Source organism: Cannabis sativa, chromosome 7 (genome assembly GCF_029168945.1).
Source record: "Cannabis sativa cultivar Pink pepper isolate KNU-18-1 chromosome 7, ASM2916894v1, whole genome shotgun sequence".
In the NCBI taxonomy this organism is placed as follows: domain Eukaryota; kingdom Viridiplantae; phylum Streptophyta; class Magnoliopsida; order Rosales; family Cannabaceae; genus Cannabis; species Cannabis sativa.
Genome location: NC_083607.1, coordinates 55,536,512 through 55,562,160, shown reverse-complemented (window position 1 = coordinate 55,562,160; position 25,649 = coordinate 55,536,512). Strand labels below are relative to the sequence as shown.

The 25,649-nt window shown below is 29.9% G+C and overlaps 1 protein-coding gene across 3 annotated transcripts; it reads right to left on the bottom strand.

Moving 5' to 3' along the window:
• Positions 1 to 1,077: 1,077 nt before the first annotated feature.
• On the bottom strand, positions 1,078 to 6,048 carry LOC115697218 (nuclear transcription factor Y subunit A-7). Of its 3 annotated transcripts, none has more exons than XM_030624141.2 (6): positions 5,755 to 6,048; positions 4,557 to 4,615; positions 3,461 to 3,606; positions 2,135 to 2,239; positions 1,842 to 2,006; positions 1,078 to 1,734 (listed from the first exon to the last, which is right to left on the bottom strand). In XM_030624141.2, the coding sequence occupies exons 2-6, from the start codon at positions 4,582 to 4,584 to the stop codon at positions 1,546 to 1,548; spliced, it is 633 nt and encodes a 210-aa protein (XP_030480001.1). In that variant the 5' UTR covers positions 4,585 to 4,615; positions 5,755 to 6,048; the 3' UTR covers positions 1,078 to 1,545. The 3 variants fall into 3 exon arrangements, with proteins under 3 accessions (XP_030480001.1, XP_030480002.1, XP_030480003.1); XM_030624142.2 differs by having other exon boundaries at positions 5,280 to 5,989; XM_030624143.2 differs by having other exon boundaries at positions 5,292 to 5,989.
• Positions 6,049 to 25,649: the final 19,601 nt, after the last annotated feature.

The window sequence follows — 25,649 nt, the reverse complement described above, 5'->3', positions numbered from 1 at the left end:
AATAGGTTAGGAGTGTTAAGACAAATTAATACTTGTAAGGTTTAGAGTCCCCATTTAGGCTACCAAACAAGTCACTCTTATATCTTTTAGGCTATGTTTGGATATCAGATTTTAGTATGAATTTCTTTTACAAGGAAAACAATGGAAAGAAAAGTGAGGACAATATTTTCCTAAAATCTTGAAATCAAGCTTTATATATTTATAATTGTTGTAAAGTTTATAAAATTAATTTATTTTTCTAAAAATATAATCTTATTTTTCTTAACATTCTAAATAAAAAAAAAAAAAATAAAAAGCAGAATTCACTTTTTGCCCTCTTAAAATTCTGAGTTCTAAACAAAGGGATAACAATTATTTTTTACGTGAAAAACCATAATTACATAAGACATTATTTTTTTTTGTAAAATATTTACATTTTTACGTTCAAAGAATGTTTTTTTACATTTTACAGTTTTTTAAAAAATTATACGAAAATAACATAAAATCAACAAGAAAACTACATAAAAGTAACATGAAAATAACAACAAAAAAATAACATACAGATAACAAAAAATTATCAACAAATTAACAAGATTATAACATAAAAAAACTGTATTTTCTGCAAATAAAATAAAAAAAATCGTAAAAATATTTAAAATTCTGTAAAACCGTATTTTTATAAATTTTTTGTTGTTTTTATGTTTTTGTAAAATAATCCCAATTAGTAATAGGACTTCTCAATTACTTATTACTAAATGTAAGTAGACAGATTCTTAACCATGTTATCTTCTTTTTCCTAAGAACTTTAAAGTAAGGTGCAGGTCCATAATTTTAGAGGTCTAAGCCCATAAGGCACTGGGCCAAGCCCAAGTTAAGATGAGAAAATGGCCTGAAGGCAACACACCAGTAAGTCAAAGTGAAAGTCAAAAGAAATCAAGTAAATTTGATGGCTTCTAAAATTCTAATTGTTTAAGCTTTCTAGAAATCCCACACCCCAAACTCTCCTCTTTCCACTCCATGAAAGAAAATCATTTTCAATTGCAATCTTGCTACTTATATCCAACATATAACATGGTAATAGAAACAAGCCACTATATCTTTTTTTTTCAAGCCAACACCACTCACCTTTTATTCCTCAATTGACAATAATGGAATGAAACTAATACCACATCTCACAGCATCTAAATCTGATTATCTTCTAAAACTAATGACACATAATCAAACCAAACTACAACGACTCTCTTTTTGAGTTTTGTTAAGGAAAACAAGTTTCCAACCTCATTAAGCAAAGGCCAAAATGAAGTAGTAATCTCCTCATGGAGAAAAGGAAACTATCACGTGCTTTTCAAAAAGACTTCACTGCTTCATCTTTGTAACATTTCCTACAAATTTACCACTTGAAAAAACCTATTCACACTACTCGGTCGAAGTATAGACCCCGTCATGATGCACGAACATCAGCTACCAACTAGCCAACGAACCCACCAGCGGATCTTAGTTTTCCTAGCATTTGATTATGACTAACTGATTTTTGTGAGACCCCTTTGAATGATTCTTCCAGATTATTCAAGTTGTGCCATCTGCAGGGGCTCGTTCGTTTTTATCTGAGTTCAAATTGATGTGAGACTGTGATTTGTCAACCTGTGTATCTTCTTCATCTTGATGCTTTTCGTTTTTCTTCGCATTAAGGAACCTGCCTCCACATCCTCTAGCTCTTCTTAACGCATGCAAATGTCGAGATTCATGCAAGTATGGCTGCAAGGTAAGTTTGATAGCAAGTTAGAACTTAGAAACAACCAAAAGCAAAAGCAGAACCCGCAACCAAGAAAAGAAGCAAGATGTTTCAGGTTCAATAATTATACCTTCCTAGACTTGATAACTTTATTTTCTGATTCTGCTTTTGCACGAGATTGTCGGCGTCGCAAGATGCCATGATATTGTTTTGCATTCACAAACACAGGTTCCTCAACGGCATCTGATGGCAATGGAAGACCAGCTTGCTGTATCCCCATTAACTGAAGATGGACCTGAGAAAATATACATACATATTATTAAACATATTGATATTGAGATAGAAACTGTGAGTTCCATTACAAGTACACTGCCACATTCTAATATGGAAATTTTAATCTGTTGAATGTGCGAAACTGCATACCATTGGTTGTCCCCCATAAGGCTGTGGAGGATAAGGTTGTGCATCATAGGGAGCAAAGATGCTTCGGTAGTAAGGATCTGGATACGGATAAGCTGCCGCCGGTGCCTGCAATCAAATAAGGTTTTATTAGTTGAATTTCTCAAAGCTCTTAATTTTAAATAGTATACAGTTGATAATTGATTTCTGTTTTCTGAATTAGAAGTCGTTATTGTCCGTACTTGGGCAATCACATCTATAAACACCCATAATATCATAATATACACCACATAATATCCATGCCCGAAATCAAAGCATATAAGGAAAAACAAAAACAAGCTAAACCAGTTGGTTTTTCATTTGAATTATTCCGTTTCTGAAAAATATTTAGAGGGTAAATCAGATCTAGAAGAATGAAAAAGGTAAACCTCACGAAGTGTTTGATTCCACATTGCATTACTTCAAATGTTTGACAACGCTACTAAGTTATGCCAGGTTTTCTTTCAGGGAAATGGAGAAGAAAGGAATGAATTTTATTCCAACTCCTGTATTTGCTTACTAAGGGGGAACTCAATTTCTGTTGGACCACCTTAGTGTCAGCAATCCAATTCCCTTTTGAGGCTATGAGGAAAAAACAATACAAATATTTAAACACAATATAGACACTAAAAAAACTTTGCAGTCAAATATCACATGATTCCAGTCCCCTAAAACCCTTGATAAAAACTTAAATCTAATTCTAATAAGTCTTGATATTCTTTCTGAAAGACAAAATAATGTGTAAATTAGAGGCCTATAAAGTATAAACCTAGCAAATTATTCAACTATAGAGCTGCTCAAACTCGGAAGCAACATTAATAGAAAATAAGGTCCTACTCCTAACAAAGAAGAAAAAATTTCAATAACAAAGCCCAACATCAAGAATCCAAGAAGGAATTAATGTCCTTGTAACATTCTTCGTATAAATTATGTGTAGAATCCTTAAAATCGTGTAGAAGATAAGTCAAATTTATCATGCATGTGGATCTTTATTCCTTTATTTTTTTAAAACTAGGATCCCCACATAACCCTGCAATGATCTATTCCTATTTGGATCTTTCTTCCTTCCTAACATATACATCAAAATGTCACACCTTTCACATCTTCATTCAATTAGAGACAAAAACATTTACACAATAATATATGTGTATACACAAATAGGTATAGATCATATGGAAATTATGAGCAAATCCATATGAATCAGAACAGCTAATCAATCGATTAGATGCAAACTACAGTGAAACAGAACAGTTCGTGGACATCATTGTATGAAAGACATTAGCAGCAAAGAGTTTTGTTTCAAGAACATACCACTGCATGTCCTGCTCCAAATTGCGGACTAGTTGCATACTGAACATTTGGAGCTGACATTACAGTATTAGGCATTCCAGGTGCAGGAGAAGAAGACTGGTTCTGAGAATCTGAGTGGTTTTGCTGCTCTTCAGCCTCACAGTTGTCTGTGTAATCAATATTGTAAAGAAGGTTAAACATTGCAGGAAAGAACAAAAAAAAAAGACGGGGTGGGCAACAGGTACTTAAGTATAGCTTTAGAGAAGATCCAAAGAACAACATAGTGACTAAAAACTTGCTACTATAGACTGTACAGCATATTCCATTACCATATCATATCAACATCATGGCCGAAACCATATGATATAACTAGTGAAGCAAGGCTTCTGAGAAAATTAAAAAGAGGAAAGAAACCGAAAATTGAGCAAGTAATTGTTCACAATATATGACTGCATAAATCATCATTACTACAGTAAAAGTACAGATAGTATCCAAAGTTTCAATAGAACTCTCGTAATTACTTGAAATTATTTTTATATATTTTAACATTTTATAAAAATCTTATAAATATTTTCTTTAATTAAAACATAATCATTAATTTATTTGTCAAGAAAACAAATTCTTAATGTGTCACTAAAAACTACATCCTTTTTTATAATATATAAAGATTACTTTCTCGAACTGTTTTAGAATAAAATTTTATTCATATTGTAAATAACATTTAAAAAATATATATCCTTTTGTTTCATTTTAATAAGATTTTTAAAAATATAAAATAATTTCAGTTAAATAAAGAAAGGGTATAATAACTTTGACTAAAAATACGCTCAAGGTGGTATTTTGTAATTTAGTGTCACCTCGTGAATATTAGTTGGTATTTAAACCAAAAAACAAGGACGTGAAATAGTATAATACTTATAAATAATATAAAGAAAATAGAATATCAAATAGTCCAAATTTAAGTAGGTAAATGCTTGAAAAATAAGTCAATCTTTTCATATGAAAGGAGGTTAACAGGTAACAAAGCATAACCAGTCCAATTCTGCAAATTGTTTACAAGTTAACAAATACATCAAAAGGTATTGCATAAGGGTAACTTTTGAGGAGAAAATAATACCAGAAAGTTCATGCACAGAAGACGTCATGACGCCACCAAGTGCACAGAATCCCCGATATCTGACAGAATTAGAACTAAAATCACCATATAGATACCAAAATAACAAGGAAATGCAATAATATCCAAGTCATTCATAAATAATCATAATTCAAAAGGCAGTCTTCAATTAGTAACAGTAGAAATATAAAAGAGCTATATTCTGACTTACAAAAACATAAAGAGGATTAAAATGCAAAGCAGCACCAACATGTCTCGGTAGATGAATTTATCACAATATAGATCAATCTAGACTCTTATGAGTTCTTTAAAATGCAACAAGTTAAGATCTTCAATTAATAACAAGTAACAAGGTACCATTGCAAAATCTAGTCATCATAAACTGAATTGTTTAGAGCCATGCATTTGTGGTATCTAATATGAGACCATCAAAACATTAGTGGCCACTTGGAAATGATTCTAAAGCCTCTCATAATCCACTTTATTAAACTTAAAAACGTAAACCATGGAAAATTGATTGGGTGGGGCAGACTTAAATACAGTTTCATATTAAATAAAGGAGTTCCAATGAGACATTAAGGATAATTGGAATGAACTTGAGTTAGTGACACACAGTTATAAACTTAAACTCTACCATAACTGGTAGCCTTTTTTCAAAAGCTACATCAATCCCTAACTAGCTCTGATAATTTAAAAACTTGAAAATATTTAGATAGCGTTGAATACCCAATTGCTCACTCTTTGAATTTCGTAACATCAGGAAGCTTTTGCTAACTTCAACTCCCAAATCGCATCCCAATTCCCAAGTTTCCAACTTCAACAACATCATAAACGTTACAGAACCAACTGACCCATAATAAAATTATCGTAACCCAAATCAATTAAACCCCAAAATTCAAATAAATTAACTCATCAAAAACACCACAAATTCACGCAAACCCCAAAATCTAACTCAATAAGCCAACCATAAACACGAAAATTTTCAACCCAAGCTACAATTAAAAACCCGAATTGCCCCCCCAAAACCCGACATTAAATTCAAAATTCTCACAACAAACTCGAAACAAAAGTACAACTCACCAATAATTGACACAGAAAACGAAGACAAACAAAGAAGAAACCCAATTAAACCCCTTTTCTACATTGTCCAACAGCAAAATTCTATGCAAAGCTAGGGTTTCAAAGGAATCGAACAATTTACCCTCTTTCGCTGTTCTTCTCCTCCTCCTCTTCCTTCTACTCCCTCTTAGTTTGGTTTTGTTTGGCTCGTTTCTCAGAAAATAAAATTCGGGCTTTAAAAAAATTTCTTAGTTAAATTTTCTCGAGAAAATTTTAACTCTAAAATTGGAATTTTCTGGGTTTTTACCACCGCTCTTGATACTTCTCTAATTTCTCCACTCATAAAATCTCAATCCACCAATTTTATTATTGAATTTTTTTTTGACATGATTGAATTATTATTATTATTATTATTATTATTATTATATTCTCGTTTTTACTGTTTCGTTGAATTTTCTTAATTAATTAATATAATAATAGTAGTAATACGTGTTGATTGGATTATAAAAAGAGGATGAATCTGGACCGTTAAAAGATAGTAACTGTTACGGGCAGGGGAATGAGCTGACCGCGTGGCTAATCTCGTCCACAAATGAGTGGGTCCCCCAAAGTGGCTGGATGAGATTAAAGGTGGATGATGACCGAATTGTCTGAGGATATATATCTGTACGGCGATCAAGCTTTCAGCTGGGCTCCACTCCCTCGAATATGATTTGGTACTTTTTTGAGAGTTTATGGAAAAGTCATCATTTCACAAAATTTTCTTTTCTTTTCTTTTTTTGAATAAATAAATATATCAGATTCAATAGGAAGAAAAGGGACAAACCCAACAAATAAAGGCCGGTAAATTTCACAAGGAGAAGATCAAATAATGGTTTCAAAAGACAATGATCAAAAGAAACCACAAACATTTAGACAAAATGAAAGTAAAGACTAGGGCTGTACATCGGTCGGTTTGGGCGGTTTATCCTATATATTTTCTAACCCAATCTAAAGTTCGGGTTGCTAAAATTTAAGTGCAACCCGCCCAATTTAAAAAAAAAATTCTATAAACCGACCAACGGTTTGGGCGGTTTGGTCGGGTTAACCCGCCCAAACCGGCCAATTTTTTTTTTTTTTTAGTTTTAAAGTCAAAATTAACAAAAATTTTAAAAATAAATTAAAAATATCACATTCCACCAAAGTACAATACCATATATATGACTTTAAAACTAATAATTAAGTATATAACTTTATATTATTATATATTTAATCATTTATATTATATATAATAAAAACTAAAAAATTTAAAAAAAAAAAAAGTGCAAAATCGGGTTGGTCGGGTTGGTCGGTTTAATTGGGCGGGTTGGACCTATTTTCAACCCGCCCAATTAACAGATTGGGCGGTTTGTAATTTTTTCGGGTTATTTCGGTTTGTAATTTTTATCGGTTTTTTCGGTTCAGTTTGGGCGGGTTATTCGGTTTAGGCGGTTTACAATTTTTTTTGTACAGCCCTAGTAAAGACTATATCTTAAAATTTGAGGTAAGATGAATGAGGTTTCATCTCAAAATCAATTGGCAATTATTATATGACAATTTATACACACTCGTAGTAATTTGGGCTCACAACGGATAATAAGTGGCTTTGATACCATGTTAGAATTTGGGATAAGATAAATGAGATTCTATCTCAAAACTAATTAGCAATGGGAGAAGTAGCCCATTCATCTTATATATGACAATTTATCTCCACACATTAGTAATGTGGGACTAACTCTAATACTCTATTTTACCTTTCACTCATGTCTAAAGTAGCTCTAGCCTAGTAGTTCTCACAAAGAGAATGTTCCAAATTTAAAGCGATATTCAACTTCATAATATAAAAAAAAATATTTTCACTTTTTAAAAACATAAAATTTCTTTTAAAAATCAATAGGATGTGTTTGGCCCATTTTTGTACAAACAATTTTATAAAAACAAACAAAAAAAATAAAAAAATTAGAACACATCAAAATATTATTTTTATTTCAAAAATAAATTTTCTTGTTTTCTCTACCATTTTTCTTACATTTTCTCTCACATATACCTAGGTTTGGAGTTGGGTTCAGGGTTTGGGGCCAGGGTTTGGCTCCAAGTTTAGAGTTCAGGTTCAAGTTTGGGTCTTGGTCCAGAATACAAGTCCAAGTCCATAGCGGGGTCTAGGTCCAAGGTCTGTATTTGGAGTCTGGGTCTGGGACCCACATCCGAAGTCTATGATGAGGTTGGGGTGGGTTGGGTTCATGTCAAGGTGTGGAATATTAAAGTCCTTTTTAATGAAAAAAAAACTTAAAAATTCAATACTACAAAAGTCACTTTTGGTGTCGGTTCGAGAATCAATTTAAAAAACCAACACCAATAATTAGCCTATCTCTTAAGTGTCAGTTATAAACCGAAACCAAAGAGTACTCAATGGTGTCGGTTAGTAAAGAAATACTTGTTGGGAATTATTTTACCAGGATCTTAGATCTACTCACAAGTATGTTGTTTAAACATCCTAAATATGAACTTTCTAAAACGATAAAATAAACACATATAAAGTTAAGAAAACCTTACATTGATGCAGCGGAATTAATGTCTCCTTCCACTCAGATCTCTAACCCTTGATTCCTTTCTGTAGCAGAGTATAATCAAGATCTGAGCCCGAATGTCCTCCTTCTTCAAGTTTTGATCCTTCACAGTCTTCCAATCTATGATTGAGTTACTGCTTGCTGTGTGTGGGCACTTACTCTTTCACTAGGGTCACGAAAAAGATGAAGGGAAAAGAGAGAGAGGTATTTCGGCCAAGGAAAGAAAGTGGGAAGGCTCAGTTTTCTGAAGAGAGAAATTTCTGTCAGAAAGCTAATGAAAGCATGTGTAATTTGACTGAGCCATCACTTTCTATTTATAGGCAACTACTAGGTCTAGGTTAGGATTTATTTGGCATTAAAATAATGAAAATAATAATTTGAAAAAACCTTTTAAGTGGCCGGCCATATGGTGTTAATGGGCCTCACTTAATTTTGCAATTTTATCAAATTTTATCTCTATTTTCTCAAAAATGCCAATTTTCCAATTCTAACCTTTTAAATGCCAAAACTAATTATTTAATAACTAAAATAGATTATTAAATAATATTGTCATTTAATTTAATTATTAATTAGACATATAAAGTCCATTAATAAATAAATAAACCTAGAAAACTCTTTTCCTTACAATTTCACCCCTGCTTAGTGAAAATTCATAAAATCAGACATAGTCTAACTTTAGAATTATAATTGATCAATCACGAATCAATTAATGAGTCTTACAAGCAGAATGTTCTCAACTAGAATGGGGACCATGGATCTATATGCTGAGCTTCCAATAAGTGAACCAAATTTACCAAGTAAATTCCTACTTATTAATTCTTCGTTGAATCCACTCTTAGAACTTAGAATTGCACTCTCAGACTTATATAGAGCATATTGTATGTTTCACGATACCAATATACTATCTCATTTAACCATTGTTATAATCTTATTGTGATTTAAAGATCCTCTATATAGATGATTTACATCGAGATGGGATTTCTTTACCGTTCTCACCCCTCAATGTATTTTGCCCCTTAAAACACTTAGCTACCTGTAAATGGTGTTTAGTGATCTAATAATTAGTCAGTTAAACAAGAGTTCATCCATTTACTTCTATTTGCTAAGCTTGAAGGGAATCATCACTTAACTTCTATACACCAGTAGAAGCTATAGATTCCATATTTATGTTCAGCACTCCCACTCAATCATACTATCATGTTCCCAAAATATACGTATCACCCTGACCCAAAAGTAGGCTTAACTAATAAATCAAAGAACATGAATAGCACTCCTGAGTTGAGCCCAAGCATATCAGGATTTAGATTCTTTTTAATCTTAAGATCAACTACTGATATTGACTTGGAAAGATATGTATAACGGTAAGTTTGTAATATCTTAACTTAGTTGCAATATCGGTCCAGTCCAATGTATACTCCATACATTCGAAACTAGTATACTTTACTAATGCCCTGGAAAGAACATAACACTTACTCCAAGTGTAAGTACACATCATCGCTGATTATCACATTAGTGTAAATCCAATAACACTGATGAAACAGGGACCAAAACTTTTGATTCATATGATCACAATCACATTCCACTGTGTTGACGATACTGTAATTGTGAATAAACATATGACCTGGATTTAACTGATTTTGTGTGTATGAATGTAATAAACATATTAAACATATTAAACCATTAGCATGTAAAATTCATGCAAACATCAATCACTTCAAATTTCTTATATTGATAACTAATCAGATTGTAAAGAGTTTTATTTAGGGCATAAAACCCAACAAACTCCCACTTGCACTAATATAAAACAAACTGTGCAAATAGGTCAATCTGATATCTTCATCTTCAGATCAAGTGTAGTATATTTGAATCCACCCAAACTTCTAGAAACCAGTTCATAAATACTCTTATGAAACATCCTTTACTATATGCTTTACTCATCAAGGGATACTGAAATCTTTACTATTTTAAATGTACATCTGAATTAACAGAAGACATATCTCTCATATTTTAAAATATGTAATTGAGATAATACAGTGTAGACTTTTCTTCAGTGATATAACTTTCTGGTATTTTCGAATAGACCAAGTTATAGTTGGTAGAGCTTGAATTATTATACAATAATTCCTCCACCCCCAAAGTAAGCACCATCTCATCTAAAACGAAATTAGATGGTGAGATACAAAGACAACTGATACACAGTTCCTTAATATCTGACATATAGATCACTTTCATAAATCCTTCTTGAATATCTTCTAATGTTCCCTATTTGATTACATCTCAGATAGCTCCCACTCAATAGCAGATGTCTGGTTAAATAATACTTTTAACCTCTGATTGTTTAGAGAGTTACCTAGTTGTGACTTTTGTGTTAGTCTGAAACTTTAAGTTAAGACTAAGTCATCAACATAGCAGACTAGTATTTGAAGTGAAAAATACATGCCAGAGATAAAGTAATCAAAATTAAGATACCATCAAATTTTATGAGGATTAAGAATTCTTGGTTCAAGTCATTCGAATGGACTGAACTAGAGTTCTTTATCTTATTCTCATAATTCTGATAAGCTATACCTATCCATGTGAATGGTTAGATTTGCTTTTCAGTTGTGTTCTTAAGTACCTATCACAATTATCAACCTAATGAAGATGGGTATAGAACTTTAAAATTCTCCCACTCAATTAAGGTAGTGTGAAACTTTAACAAAGAACTTTCAAAGGTATCAAACTTTTACTTACAACAGTAAAATCGAAATGGAACATACAATCAAGATCAAGAATTTATATTGACAATAGCTGACTCATTATATTACTTCTATGTTTAAACAAGATATGTGTTTCATAGGGAATTGTGGAATGGACTCCACCCCTAAGAATATACATATAGGGTACTATGGATAACCTCCACCCCTAAGTATATAGAGATTATGATCTACCCCTAAAGGTTGTGAAGATCATGATTCTCTAAGTGTGATAGAGTTTATGTGGAGTTGAATACTATCCAGAGTTCATTAGATATAAAAGATCGTTGAACTGCATAGTTTTCTTAACTTTTCTCCACCCCTATCAGATCATAAGATCCTTTTATTAAACAAATTCTTAATAATTGTATGGGAATGAACAATTATTGATAAACATAGAAATAATTTCTAGTGTTTATATAATATAACTCTATGAAGAGTTGTAAATATTATAGAATTTGCATCAATAATAAAAACACTTACACATACAAACATACAAATATAATGTGGTAATAATTGATGAAGATAAAATTAAAGGAAGCTCAATCTCATAAATTGCAATGGTGATTTCGAAAAAAGGAATACTTTATTAATAAAAAATGTATTGCAACAATATGAGAAAAACAGGGATAAATATCCCTAACTAAAATTTGAAATCCAAATTGTCTTTAAACTAAAACAATTAATTCAAAAATGAAGAGCTTCATCTTCATCGGACGATTTCACCCTTTGGTCCAGCTTTCTGATCCAACTCAATTGAGTTCAAGTAGCTTGGCCTATAAGAAGAAGAAAACAAATAAACAAAGTTAGTCCAGAATCATAAATCCAATTGGATAATAATTCACTAAACTTTTAAAGTTTATTAATGGAAATACCTTGTTTCTTTGCAAGAAGTTTAGGACACTGGGGTTTCCAATGACCTTTTTCATTGCAGTGGAAACACTTTCCTTTAAGTGTAGCATCACCAGAAGGAGCAGCCTTTTTCATGGCTTTTGTTCGCTTCTTGGTGTTCTTCCACTTCTTCTTCGATTTGGGCTTTAAAGCAGAGGCAACATATGCTTCAGGTTTCATCGTCCCATTACCATTACCAGGATTGTGAGGTTTACTCCCTTTCTTCTTGGGTCCTCCAATCAAATTTTCATAAGTTTGAAGGTCATTGACTAATTCATGAAAGTCAATTTCCTTCTTATTCATGACATAATTTGATGTGTATGGTAGAAATGCTGGAGTCAGGCTATTCAAGATAAGACTAACTTGAGTAGCACTGTCCATTTCAGCACCATGATCCTGGGCTTCTTGGAAATAACTAGACATGAGGAGAACATGATCACGCACGTTTTGATGAGGTTCCATCCGTGCGTTGATGTACTTCTTAGTCGCGTCAAAGCGTGACTGAAGTGATGCCTTACCGAATAGCTCATTTAACTTCGTCATAACTTCAGCAACCTTCTCAGTTTTAGAAAACCGAGTTTTAAGGGTGTCAACCATGCTAGAAAGCATAAAGTATAGAGCTTTGTCATTTGCCTTCTGCCAACGCTCATACTTTTCTTTCACAGCTTTGGATGCATTGTCCCCAGGCACTTCAGGTGACGGCTCAGTTAAAACAAACAAGGCACTTTCTCCTATGAGAGCAATATTAATGTTCTCATTCCATTTATTAAAGTTAGATCCATTCAGCTTATTTTCAGTCAACAGTGATAACATGTTGGAAATTATTTTACCAGGATCTTAGATCTACTCACAAGTATGTTTATTAACACCCTAAATATGAACTTTCTAAAACGATGAAATAAACACATATAAAGTTTAGGAAACCTTACATTGGGTGCAGCGGAATATAATGACTCCTTCCGTTCAGATATCTAGCCCTTGATTCCTTTCTGTAGCAGAGCATTATCAATATCTGAACCTGGATCTCTTTCTCTGAATCTTTGATGCTGAAACTCCTTTGCTGATGATCTTTCTTCACGATCTTCCTCACTATGATTGAGGTATCACTTGCTGTGTGTGGGCACTACTCATACACTAACATTTCGAAATTTAAGGAAGAAGAAAGAGAGAGTGGGTTCTGCCAAAGATAGGGAGAGAGAAGGCTCAGGTTTTTCTGATTCAGAAAGTGTCAGAAGAAAAGTGTGATTTTCCTGAAGCCTTCACTATCTATTTATAGCATTCCACTAAAGTTAGGTTTGAATTATTTGGCATTAAAATAATGAAAATATCAGTTTAAATTTCCTACAAAAGTGGCTGGCCCTATACTAGTGGATTTGGGCCTCACTTTTTGCAATTTTGCAGTTTTATCTTTTCTGCATCTGATTTTCTCAAAAACGCCAATTTTCTAATTCAACCATTTAAATGCCAAGTCTAACTATTTAATAACTATAAAGAATTATTAAATAATATTGTCATTTATCATATTTATTAATTGAACCATACAAAGTATCATAATTAACAAATATGCCCCTATAAACTCTTTCTTTACAATTTCGCCCTTACTTAGTGAAAAATTCACAAATAGACATAGTCTAATTTGAGAATTATAATTGATTAATCAAAACCAATTACATGAGTCTTACAAGCAATATTATCTCAACTAGTGGGGGGACCATGGGTCTATATAACCGAGCTTCCAATAAGTAGATCAAAAATTTAGCACTAAAATTCACTAACTTATTAATTCTTCGTTGAATCCACGCATAGAACTTAGAATTGCACTCTCAGTATATAGAATGCTCTATATGTTCCACCATATAGACACATCATTAGTTATCCATTGTTATAATCCTAATGTGATCAATGATCCTCTATATGAATGATCTACAATGTAAAGGGATTAAATTACCGTTACACCCTACAATGTATTTATTCCTTAAAACACTTGACCCCGTATAAATGATATTTCAGCTTATGTGAAATGAGTACTCCACCATTTATGTTCGTTTGGTCAAGCTCGAAGGAGATCATCCTTTGCTTACTATTCGCCAGATAGAAGCTATAGATTCCATGTTTATGATAGCGCTCCCACTCAATTGCACTACCGTGTTCCCAAAATGTACGTATCACCCTGACCTAAAAGTAGGCTTAACTAACAAATCAAAGAACACGAATAGCCTTTCAAGATTGAGCCTAATCATAACAGGATTAAGAACATTTGATCTAGGATCAACTAGGCGATATTGACTTGAATAGATTTTACGGTAAGTTTAATTAAATCTAAGTCAAAGTTCAATATCGGTCCCTTCCGATGCATACTCCATGCATCCAACCTGAGCTTTACTTTAACCAATGCTCTGGAAAGAACATAGCACTTCTCCAAATGCAAGTAAACTCTGTTGTAGATTATCATATCAGTAAAACCCTATGTCTGATAAATCTAGGAAACTTTATTCACATAGTCATGTTTACTTTCCAATGTGTTGACGGCACAATAAACAGGATCAAGTATGTGAAAAGGGTTTCAGATGAATTTATACATTATGTACATATAATCATGAAATAAATCATGTGAACCATGCAACATTAAATGTTATTTCTGATCTATATTAATAAGTAAATCTGATTATATTGAAATGAGTTTTATTTAGGGCATAAAACCCAACAAACTCCCACTTGCACTAATATAAAACAAAAAGTGCGTTTCAAATAATCTCAACACCTTGATATACAAATCAAGTGTAGTAGTAGTAAACTCCTCGTAATAGGATCTGAAAGGTTGAATTAACCACAACCTTTTCTCCACCATTACTCTTCCTTAATCACAAAATCATTGATAATGTGAAATTCCTCTCTATATGTCTTACTCTCTTGGGATACTGGATTCTATACCTTTGGCAACTACTTTTGGTTAATCAGGAAATTAACACTAGTAGTTTAAGGCAATTTGGAATGGTGCCAAAGATGTATAGAACTTTCCTTAGACTGAATAAGTACCTTTCCTGCAACTTTAACATTCGGTCCTCTCTCGGTAGACCTAGAGACTTCGGATAGGTTTTTACACTTCTCCAAAATCACTATTCCACCCCGGTAGTAACCACCATCTTATCAGAAAGATTTACTAGCACAAAGGCAAATTTCGAAATCTGACATGGTGTAGTCTAAGAGTTTTAAACACACCCTTATAGACTAACATATAGTTCCTCTTCTTAATCTTAGGATTTACTTGATTGTCTTCCAATGTTCTTCTCCTGGATTAATCTGATACCTACTCATTACTCCCACTCAACAGCAGGTGTCTGGTCTAAGGCATACAAAAGCATATCTAAGACCTCTCACTGTTGATATAAGAAATTCTTTCATGGCTTTATCTTTTCTGGAATAGTTAAGACTTTTCCTTAGATAAAGAAAATCTATGCCTAAGAAGTTGTGAAGCTTCTATAGATTTCTATTAGAAAGAAAATGCTTCAGCATCTTACTAAAGTAAGTTGCTTGCATTAGAGTAAGTAATTACCAGGTATACCACAAGCCATAGGTTTAGTTAAACTCAAACCTATAATACTAAGAACAGGAAGTTTTGTTAAGTCCATTGAATGGACTTATAAACGAAAATTTCCTTTTATGTCCTTGTAATAGAAAACTTTAGGTTACTCCATGTGAATGGATTAAACCATAGTTCTATTGGCTTTCTTCTTAGTTTCTTATCTTGACAATCCATTACTTGTTTAAACTCACAATGGATTTTAATCACTAGTGTCTCCCAAGTCATAAGAAGGTGAGTTCCTAGAAACTCTCCCACTACGACGAGGTACCGTGAATTATGTCAAAGAAAATTAAATGGTATTGATCTCTTCGGTTGTGACAAGACAACAGAGGCAGTGGGATCATCATATGTTATATAAGATGATAGAACACTTTTGGAATCAAGAAAAATATCTCCTTTATTTACTACTTGTTTTCAGACTTAGTCATTATCTTAGAAAAGTAGTATTTGTTTGAACAAACACTTTCTTATCTATTGACAATGGGATGGTCCACCCCTAATCACTTAGAATAGCTAAGAAACCATGGTTAACAGTTCTAGCTTTTCTTAAGATTTTGATTAGGTCATCCATGAATCTAGTAATGATTTACATTAAGTATACAACCATTACATCATTCTGAAATTGTATTACCATAGAAGGAATTAGGCAACGACTAGTAACTAATCATCAACATGCAACTCGAAATTTACGGGAGGTAAGTTTGGATATAATTCAAAAATCAATTTAATGATCTTTGAACTGCATATCTACTAACTATTTCTCCACCCCTATCAGTTCGCAAGATCTTTAACCACTTACCTTAATGGTTTTAACCATTGCTAGAAATTAATGAAATTTTTCAAACATTTCAAATTTCTTGCTAAAAGGTATAATCTAGAGTGATCGTTTTAAGAATACAACGAAAATCTCATGTCCACCCCTGAATGTACATCCATCTGCGAATGAGATGAACTACTTTCTGTGGATATAGGCATATTAACTCTTTGCAGAGATTGATCTTGTCAAATCCACTATGAACAAGATACAAATGCCATAGATTAAAAAAAATGTGGTAGTGTCTTTTGATGACATATGTTTATAAAAGAATTCTTAGAATAGTGCAAGTGGATCCTGGTCACAGAATACCTAACTCATATTCCATACAGTTTGAATCCATTAATAAAAGATGGATATTAAACACTTGAGAAAGTGTAACTGTATTGTATCTGGAATTAGAAATATAAGAAAATTTCTGTTTGGATTCTAAAATTAAAGTCAAAGACTTAAATTCAACCAAATATAATGAGTAATTCTTTCTTGGACCACCACTACTAATAAAAACTCTAAGTCAGATTTGCCCATACAAGTAGGAGATTTCTAAGATTGAGGATTTATATCAATTGGGAATAGAATTTCGGGATTATAATCATATGCGTCATATAAAATGACATGAAATGATTTATAGACCATTCATCCAATGATATGTTTTTAAAGCTAATTCGAAATGAATAAGCTAAGAGGAATTAGGATAATTTCGTTTAAAATAAGAATCCAACGATGCTTCGATTAGCGAAAGTCAAAGTAATCTTATTTATACAATCTTCTTGTTTCATATCGTAAAAATATTAGTCTAAGGTGTCATCAATTGATGAACAGCTAGATGTCGCATATACAATATTTATCTTTCGAGATCTAACACTATTATGTATGTCTAATGGTGAAAATCCACTAGGGATTTATCTCATTAGATAAACAAGCCAAGTTAGACCAACAATGAAGATTCGAAATTAAACTACAACTTAATAACAAAAAATAACATGGTTCAATATAAATTCATACACAATTCAGAAATTATAAACATATAGCAAGTAGGAATGACAAGTGAAAATACTAAAACTTACAATCCTAAATAATTTCCAAGGTTTTCAACAAACTGATACAGTGTCCCGTTTAGGCGAGAGTCAAAGCATCATCCATTGAATAGAGTTGTCAGCTCATCTAAAATGATAACCATTCTAGCAACCTTTTATTCGATCAAGATTGGAATTCAGCGTTGTCCCGTTTAGGCGAGAGTCAAGGCAATTCTATCTTATGAGCTTCCACCATTGTTTCATAATTTGCAAGTCAAATATGGTCGCCACCATTAGGGTGATCCATACCATGCAAAACACTTACAAACTACTTATCATGCGAGGTTAAACAGTGCGAAATTGCTAATGAACGTTCCTCCATTAGGGAGGATTACTCACTAAAACAAACGCGGTGTAAAACCCACAATGGAGATCGAATATCTTAATAATAAAGCTCATTATTTAAAAAGAGTTGTATTTTCTTTGATTCTCTTTATTTATTCTATTTATTTTAAATATATATTTATTTAATTAAAATTTCCAATTTAGAATGAAAAATTCTAAATATAAATTTTAATTTAATATTTATAAATTTTACTTAGATGGATATGAAAATAACATGAATTATTTCCACCTTAGTAATAATTTCCAATAAATATTTAGAAAAATATTCAATTTAAGTTGTTACAAAATTAATTTACAACTCAAATTTTTATTTTCTATAAATATATATTGCATTTCGAAAAATTAAAGTATTTAAGAATACAATTTTCGAAAAATGCATGTTAAAATAAAAAATAAATCCTGGAAAAATTATTCTAATTTAATGTTGGCCCAAAATTAATTAATAAAATTAATTTACAACAAAAAATATAATTTTCTTATTTAATTAAATATATATAAGAAAATTTCAAATATTTAAGTATGATGATAAAAATCAACTTAAATATTAATTTTCTATTTAATTAAATACACTAGAAAAATACTTCAAGCAAAAATATCACCTATCTAGATTTTCCTTTGACTAATTAATTCAATTTCTAATAATATACTTTAATTCAATTTATTTTAAATTAATCAATAAATGAAAAAAATCATTGATTTAAGTTGATCCAAGAATTAATTAGAATAAATAATTAATTTACAACTTAATCTATTTTTCAAATAAAATTTGAAATTCCAGCATTTAAGAAATACAATTTCGAAATTTGATTAATAAAATAAAGAAAAAATATATTTTGAAAATTATTTAAATTTAGTTGAAAAAATAAATTTCAACTAAAAATAATTTTCTATTTAATTAAATGTCATGAAAAAGAAATATTTAAGTATGATGATAAAAATCAACTTAGATATTTAATTTTCAAATTAATTAAATGTATTAAATTCAAGAAATAAATAATTAAGTGTAGAGAAGGCTTAATTATTAATCTCTAGTTTAATAATAGGAAAAATATACTTAAAATAAATTGTACCAAAATTAATTAATAAATAATTAATTTCACAATGTATAATATTTCCTATTTAATATTAGAAATAATAAGTAGTCTAGAAATAATTATCTAGAAAATATCTTATTTGACTAAGTATCTTTTCCACAAAATTTTGAAAAAATATCTAATTTAAGTTGTATTAGAAAAAATCTAGAACTTAAATATTTTCAAATTTAAATTTAATTAAATATCAAAAATTAAGTTGTAACCACTTAATTTGAAAATATTCCATTTTAAGTTAATATTCGAAAAGATATTAACTTAAAAAATATCTAAAGAATCTTAATAACCCATGCCTAAAATTCCTCAACTTAATTTTGAAATTTTAAATCCAAAAGATATTCAGATTTAAGTTGGTTAGTTGAAGATAACTAAATATCAACTTAAATAGGAATATCTAATGAAAAATTTAAATTAAGCTCCAGAAAGAATCTAGATGGTTATAATTCTATATTTAATTAAATACAAGAAAATACATATAGTTTAGCTTAGAATAAAAAATTCTTTAAACTATAATTTTCTTAAATTAATTTCAAAATAAATGAAATTAATTATGTTGCTAATCAATTTTATTAGGTTAAACTAGTGTAATTAACCTAGTACAGTTGTTCAAATCAGGCAAATGGGCCTTCACAATTGGGGTGGTTCATGTGAGGGGGTGCTGGGTTCAGTATGTCGTACCCACTTCTATGGCTCCTAACTCTCACACAAGGCCCAAAAGAGAGGAATTTAACCTTAATAAGAACAACTGTTATTAATTGAATAAGCCCAATAACTAAATAAGCCTAAATAAATTCTATCAAGAACTATGATAATTTATTTTAGCAACAACAACCTATATGCATCTATAATAAAATTAAACACATAGGCTCACACAGGCACACTTTGGATGGGTCCTATCATGTTGCTAGGTCATACACAGATGAAAGAAGATTGTAAATTATACCTGTTACAAATTATTATCTTGACCAAGGGAGCCATCAGATCATTAGATCTGGCAAAAGGTAACCATGGCTATTTGCAATCAAGTAATAATAGGTTTTGAAAACTTACACACAAGTTAAAACACATACTCCTGCAACAAGGTTAGTTGGATAGTTGGATGTAGGATTTATTTAATTTTAAATTAAATATTTAATTTCGAAAATAATTAATTAAATAAAAAAAAATTCGAAAATTTTAAAAAAATTCGAAATTTTAAATAAAAATTTAAAATTAAACCTACAATTTTTGAAAAATTAGGTTTCAACCAACCTGAATATCATTTCAAAAATTTGCTAACTATTTTTAAATTTTAAATGTTATTTTATAAATAAAAATTAAATAAAAAATTAGAAAAGATAAATAAATATCTTTTTCAAATTTTAAATGTAATTTAAATAAATAAAATAACAAAATTTAAAAAATTAGCAAAATATCTTATATTATTTAAAAATTACATGGTTATAAATATCTTATTTTTAAATTTAAAATAAGATAAGATATAATCAAATTTTAAAATAAGATAGATTTTTTAAGCAAGAAGATAGATACTAATTCTATTCAAATTCAAATTACACTAATATCTTGAATTAAATTTAAAAAATATTAAATTAATTCAAAATGATAATTAGAATTGAATTAGGAATAGTAATAGTATAAATACAAAACTATACCAAAAATCGAAAGTTAATTCCATGAAAAAGCATGAAAAATCGAAGAAAAACAAAAAAATTGTGAACTGTACAGACAGATTTGCGATCGCAGGAAAATATCAGCACAGCCCCGATTTTTTCAAATCTTCAAAAAATCATAACTAATTCAAATAAAATCCAAATTAAGTTCTGTAAAAGGCTAACTTGCTTAATGTTTTCCATACTATCCAATAAAAATAATGCCAAAAATAGAATCGCAATTATTTTTCACGAAAATTTACAAACATCAATCAATCATCAAATAACACTCAATACAACATGATACCATCCAAAGAACATACAAACAATCGTTTTAAAGTCCAAATTTCTTGCAAGTAAATCAATTACCATGGCTCTGAGGCCAGTTGTTGGAAATTATTTTACCAGGATCTTAGATCTACTCACAAGTATGTTTATTAACACCCTAAATATGAACTTTTTAAAACGATGAAATAAACACATATAAAGTTTAGGAAACCTTACATTGGGTGCAGCGGAATATAATGACTCATTCCGTTCAGATATCTAGCCCTTGATTCCTTTCTGTAGCAGAGCATTATCAATATCTGAACCTGGATCTCTTTCTCTGAATCTTTGATGCTGAAACTCCTTTGCTGATGATCTTTCTTCACGATCTTCCTCACTATGATTGAGGTATCACTTGCTGTGTGTGGGCACTACTCATACACTAACATTTCGAAATTTAAGGAAGAAGAAAGAGAGAGTGGGTTCTGCCAAAGATAGGGAGAGAGAAGGCTCAGGTTTTTCTGATTCAGAAAGTGTCAGAAGAAAAGTGTGATTTTCCTGAAGCCTTCACTATCTATTTATAGCATTCCACTAGAGTTAGGTTTGAATTATTTGGCATTAAAATAATGAAAATATCAGTTTAAATTTCCTACAAAAGTGGCTGGCCCTATACTAGTGGATTTGGGCCTCACTTTTTGTAATTTTGCAGCTTTATCTTTTTTGCATCTGATTTTCTCAAAAACGCCAATTTTCTAATTCAACCATTTAAATGCCAATTCTAACTATTTAATAACTATAAATAATTATTAAATAATATTGTCATTTATCATATTTATTAATTGAACCATACAAAGTATCATAATTAACAAATATGCCCCTATAAACTCTTTCTTTACAATTTCGCCCTTACTTAGTGAAAAATTCACAAATAGACATAGTCTAATTTGAGAATTATAATTGATTAATCAAAACCAATTACATGAGTCTTACAAGCAATATTATCTCAACTAGTGGGGGGACCATGGGTCTATATAACCGAGCTTCCAATAAGTAGATCAAAAATTTAGCACTAAAATTCACTAACTTATTAATTCTTCGTTGAATCCACGCATAGAACTTAGAATTGCACTCTCAGTATATAGAATGCTCTATATGTTCCACCATATAGACACATCATTAGTTATCCATTGTTATAATCCTAATGTGATCAATGATCCTCTATATGAATGATCTACACTGTAAAGGGATTAAATTACCGTTACACCCTACAATGTATTTATTCCTTAAAATACTTGACCCCGTATAAATGATATTTCAGCTTATGTGAAATGAGTACTCCACCATTTATGTTCGTTTGGTCAAGCTCGAAGGAGATCATCCTTTGCTTACTATTCGCCAGATAGAAGCTATAGATTCCATGTTTATGATAGCGCTCCCACTCAATTGCACTACCGTGTTCCCAAAATGTACGTATCACCCTGACCTAAAAGTAGGCTTAACTAACAAATCAAAGAACACGAATAGCCTTTCAAGATTGAGCCTAATCATAACAGGATTAAGAACATTTGATCTAGGATCAACTAGGCGATATTGACTTGAATAGATTTTACGGTAAGTTTAATTAAATCTAAGTCAAAGTTCAATATCGGTCCCTTCCGATGCATACTCCATGCATCCAACCTGAGCTTTACTTTAACCAATGCTCTGGAAAGAACATAGCACTTCTCCAAATGCAAGTAAACTCTGTTGTAGATTATCATATCAGTAAAACCCTATGTCTGATAAATCTAGGAAACTTTATTCACATAGTCATGTTTACTTTCCAATGTGTTGACGGCACAATAAACAGGATCAAGTATGTGAAAAGGGTTTCAGATGAATTTATACATTATGTACATATAATCATGAAATAAATCATGTGAACCATGCAACATTAAATGTTATTTCTGATCTATATTAATAAGTAAATCTGATTATATTGAAATGAGTTTTATTTAGGGCATAAAACCCAACATAACATGGGATTCATTTTGACAAAACAGGATACTACAAAATAATAGAAATCAACAAATAGAAATTAAATAATGGTTTAACACACAAAATCAATTCAGAAATTATAAGCACATAGCAAGTAGGAATGATATGAGAAAATACTTAAAAAATTCAATCCTAAATAATTTCCAAGGTTTTCAACAAACTGATATCAGTGTCCCGTTTAGGCGAGAGTCAAAGCTACCATCCATTGAATAGAGTTGTCAGCTCATCTAAAATGTTAAACATTCTAGCAACCTTTTATTCGATCAAGATCAGAATCCAGCGTTGTCCCGTTTAGGCGAGAGTCAAGGCTATTCTATCTCATGAGCTTCTACCATTGTTTCGCAATTTGCAAGTCAAATATGGTCGCCACCATTAGGGTGATCTATACCATATAAAACACTTACAAACCACTTATCATGCGAGATTAAACGGTGCGAAATTGCTAATGAACGTTCCTCCAGTAGGGAGGATTACTCACTAAAACAAACGCGGTGTAAAACCCACAATGGAGATCAAATATCTTAATAATAATAAAGCTCATTGTTTAAAATGTATTTTCTTTATTATTCTAATAAATAAATCTCATTAAATTCTAAATTAAGAATTAAAATTCAAAAAATAAGAATTTAATAAATATTTATAAAATTATACTTAGATGGTGATTGAAATAAAATTAATTATTTCCATCTTAGTAATAATCTTAAATATAAATATTAAGGAGATTAATTTAAGTTGAATTAAATAAATAATTAGCAACTTAAAAATTTCCTTTGAGAATATATTTATTGGGTTCGAAAATTTAAAGTATATAAAAAATACAATTTTCGAAAATAAAAAAAAATAGAAAAGAAATACTTCAAGCAAAAATATCACCTATCTAGATTTTCTTTTGACTAGTTAATTCAATTTCTAATAATATATATATATTTTAAATTCATTTATTTTAAATTAATCAATTAGATGAAAAAATCATTGATTGTAGTTGGTCCAAGAATTAATTAAAATAAATAATTAATTTACAACTCCATCTATTTTTCAAAATAAAAAATTCGAAAATATTGCATAAATAAAATGCAATTTTCGAAATTGATTAATAAAATAAAGAAAAATATATATTTTGAAAATTATTTAAATTTAAGTTGAAAAATTAAATTTCAACCTAAAAATAATTTTCTATTTAAATAAGTGTCATGAAAAATCAATAAATATTTAAGTATCATGATGAAAATCAACTTAGATATTTAGATTTTTCAAGTTAATTAAATGTATTAAATTCAAGAAATAATAATTAAGTGTAGGGAAGGCTTAATTATTAATTTCTATTTAATACTAGGAAAAATATACTTAATAAAATTGTACCAAAATTAATTATTTAAATAATTAATTTCACAAAGTATAATATTTTCCTATTTAAATATTAGAAATAATAAGTAGTCTAGAAATTACTATCTAGAAAATATCTTATTTGACTAAGTATGTTTTCAAAAAAAAAAATTTTGAAAAATATCTAATTTAAGTTATATAGAAAAAATCTAAAACTTAAATAATTTCAAATCTAGATTTAATTAAATATCACAAATTAAGTTGTAACCACTTAATTTGTAGATATCTTTTTAAAGTTAATATTTGAAAAGATATTAACCAAAAAAAAATATCTAAGATATTCCATTTCAAGTTAATATTTGAAAAGATATTAACTTAAAAAATATCTTAAGAATCTTTAATAACTAATGCCTAAGATTCCTCAACTTGATTTAAAATTTAAATCAAATATTCAAATTTAAGTTAGTTAAGAAAAATCAGTTGATACAACTAATTTATAACTTAAATAGGAATATTTAATTAAATAAACTCCAGAAATAATCTAGTTAGTTAAAATTCTATATTTAATTAAATACAAGAAAAATACAAATAGTTTGTCTAGAAATAATATCTAAACTAAAAGTGTTTTTCTTAAAATTAACTTTAAAATATTAAAATGAAAATAAATTTCATATATTTTAAAAGTTAATTATGTTGCTAATTCAATTTTATTAGGTCAAACTAATATAATTAACCTAGTACAGTTATTTAAATCAGGCAAATGGGCCTTCACAATTGGGGTAGTTCATGTGAGGGGGTGCTGGGTTCAGTATGTCGTACCCACTTCTATGGCTCCCAACTCTCACACAAGGCCCAAAAGAGAGGAATTTAACCTTAAAATAAATAACTGTTATTAATTGAATAGGTCCAATAACTAAATGGACCTAAATAAAATCTATCATGGTGTGACATTTTATTTAGCAACAACCTATACGCATCTATATAATAAAATAAACATATATGCTCACACAGGCACACTTTGGATGGATCCTATCATGTTGCTAGGTCATACACAGATGAAAGAAGATTGTAAACTTTACCTGTTACAAATTATTAACTTGACCAAGGGAGCCATCAGATCATTAGATCTGGCAAAAAGTAACCATGGCTATTTGCAATCAAGTAATAATAGGTTTTTAAAACTTACACACAAGCCAAAAACACATACTCCTGCAACAAGGTTAGCTCGATAGTTGGAAGTAGGATTTATTTAATTTTAAATAAATAATTTCGAAAAATAAATAATTAAATAATAAAAAAATATTTTAATTAATTTCGAAAAAAAATAAATTTAAAAAAATTTAATTAATTTCGAAAATAAAATAAAAAATAAATTTAAATTTCGAATTTATTAAAAAATAAATATTTAAAATTAAACCTACTATTTTGAAAAATTAGGTTTCAACCAACCTAAATATCATTTCAAAAAATTTACTAACTACTTTTAAATATTAAATGTTATTTTAAAAATAAAAAATAGAAAAGATAAAAGAAATATCTTTTCAGATTTTAAATTTAATTTGAATAAATAAAATAACAAAATTTAAAAGTAAGTAAAATATCTTATATCTATTTAAAATTACATGATTATAAATATCTTAT